This window comes from Perkinsus marinus (assembly GCF_000006405.1).
Source record: "Perkinsus marinus ATCC 50983 genomic scaffold scf_1104296940198, whole genome shotgun sequence".
In the NCBI taxonomy this organism is placed as follows: Eukaryota; Perkinsozoa; order Perkinsida; family Perkinsidae; genus Perkinsus; species Perkinsus marinus.
Window position 1 is genome coordinate 1 of NW_003212912.1, and position 2,063 is coordinate 2,063.

The window sequence follows — 2,063 nt, forward strand, 5'->3', positions numbered from 1 at the left end:
TGATGATGCTATTGGCTTATCACCATACTCCTCCTCATGTTGATGATTATGATGATGATGATCATCCATAAATATAACGATAGGAATATTTGATGAACGTGATGATGATGTGACGACATCTCCATCAACATCGTCGATATCCACACTAAATATTATTACTAGTATTATTATTATAATACATTATGTTACATCTTTCTTCCACATAATGTAGTAACGTTATTGTTGTTGTTGTTGTTATCCCTATTAGTACTCATAACTTGTGTGTTAAGAAATACTCTAGCTAGTGGACCAGATGATTTCAATACTTCAATATTTGGTTGGAATCTTCTTACCATCATTACATTATTACTATTATTTTGAGGTATATACTCATGACATGATATACATACACGTATGATGGGAACACGTGATGTATTAGTACTAGTAGTAGCAAGAAAATGATGTTGCAGGATCTAATAATAACAAGAATAATGATACTATTGATAACAATGATTATTATTATCACCTTTGCATATTCCATTTCCATTTTTGGATCTTTAGTTTCCCATATTAGCAATATTTCCTGATACAAGTATATAATCATAATCACTACACCACATACTACTACTACCTCCTCATCCTTCCCATTAGACTTTAACCAATGCATAAGCTCCTTATACAGTATCTTTGGATTACTATATTCCTCTTTTATCGAACATTCATCATCATATACATAATAAGTTGGTATACGTCTAGGCATAGTATGACAACTATGACCAAAGTGTATCTATTAGTGCATATAATAATAATAATGCTCTTCTTCTTGTTGTTGTCGTTGTTATTACTATACAATGTGCTGCATAATGTTCAGCATTAACTTCATCAACACAGCATGAACCCTGTTTAGTATCCCCAATAACCTATAATAAGTGCTAATCATATGCTATTAAAAGATGACTCTTATAATTATTACGAACACTTCATGTTCTTGTGGTGATAGTCTACTAGATAGTTCCTTACATATTCTTGGAGATCTAATAATAATAACCTTTATGATGATAAGAAGATACCAGTAGTATACTTGATAATGTTGTTGTTTTTGTTTGTGTTATTACCTTATCAACATGGTATCGGGGAATTGAAGAGCTATACGTTGATAGTTGTGATCAAGTATCCATTTAACGATATCATCATAGTAGCAGCCAGATGATGATGATGATACTCTTGTCATTATGGTGGTAAACTACCAATACTAGGGAGATGATAAACTACTACTAAAAGGAAGAATATGAAGAAAAAAGCCGACCTGAATTGATACACCAACAATTACAGATTGGGTATAATAATAATAATAATAATACTGACAGAAACTTAAATCATTTACCGTTTGTTATCATCATCACTATTACTACTATGGTGACGATGCATTGTGTTGTAGGATGTTTAGGAAATAGGATGATATCTCAGCATTGAGAGAATCCTTATCATCAATAGCTTGTTGCCATGATTTAATAGATATATGATGATATGTAGGGAGCATTTGATTTATAATACGATTCTTAAGTCTTGATGCTCCTGTTGGCCAATACTCTTCCAAGTTATTAATATTCCTTGAAAAGTGATAAGGACCATCAACTTCAATAATAACTCCTCCTCTTCCTCTTCCTTGTACTTCTAGTTCTTTACTCTGTATTAGAGCATCAACAATAAAACCACATTGTGGTAATAACACTTCATTAAGGCACGTATAATTATCATCATGTAGTATTATATTGGATAATATATTATTTTGCATATTACTACATCTTAATCTAGATGTACTAGTTAATCTATTAATAGATACCTCTTTAGCTCTATTTAATACCTCCAGTGGTATTGATGGTATGATATGATTATGATCATCTTCATTATGTAGTAAGACGATACTAGCATGATATAACATCATATTCAATTCATCATTAAGGATAACAATAGTACCACTAGTATTACCATCATTATTATTATACCATTGTATATAGGAAAGCTTAGTATAATCAATGGGTATATTTAATACAGCACATATCCATATATATAATACTCCTTCT

The 2,063-nt window shown here is 30.9% G+C and overlaps 1 protein-coding gene across 1 annotated transcript; it reads right to left on the reverse strand.

Annotated features, from left to right (window-relative positions):
- Pmar_PMAR027129 (diphteria toxin resistance protein 2, dph2, putative) lies at window positions 1–1,252 on the reverse strand (the record flags this gene model as incomplete). Its single annotated transcript, XM_002782066.1, has 7 exons — window positions 1,095–1,252; window positions 953–1,013; window positions 825–899; window positions 611–766; window positions 506–562; window positions 190–452; window positions 1–145 (listed from the first exon to the last, which is right to left on the reverse strand). Coding segments are annotated over exons 1-7 (873 nt in total), but the record flags the coding sequence as incomplete, so codon positions are not given.
- Between the last annotated feature and the right edge of the window lie 811 nt (window positions 1,253–2,063).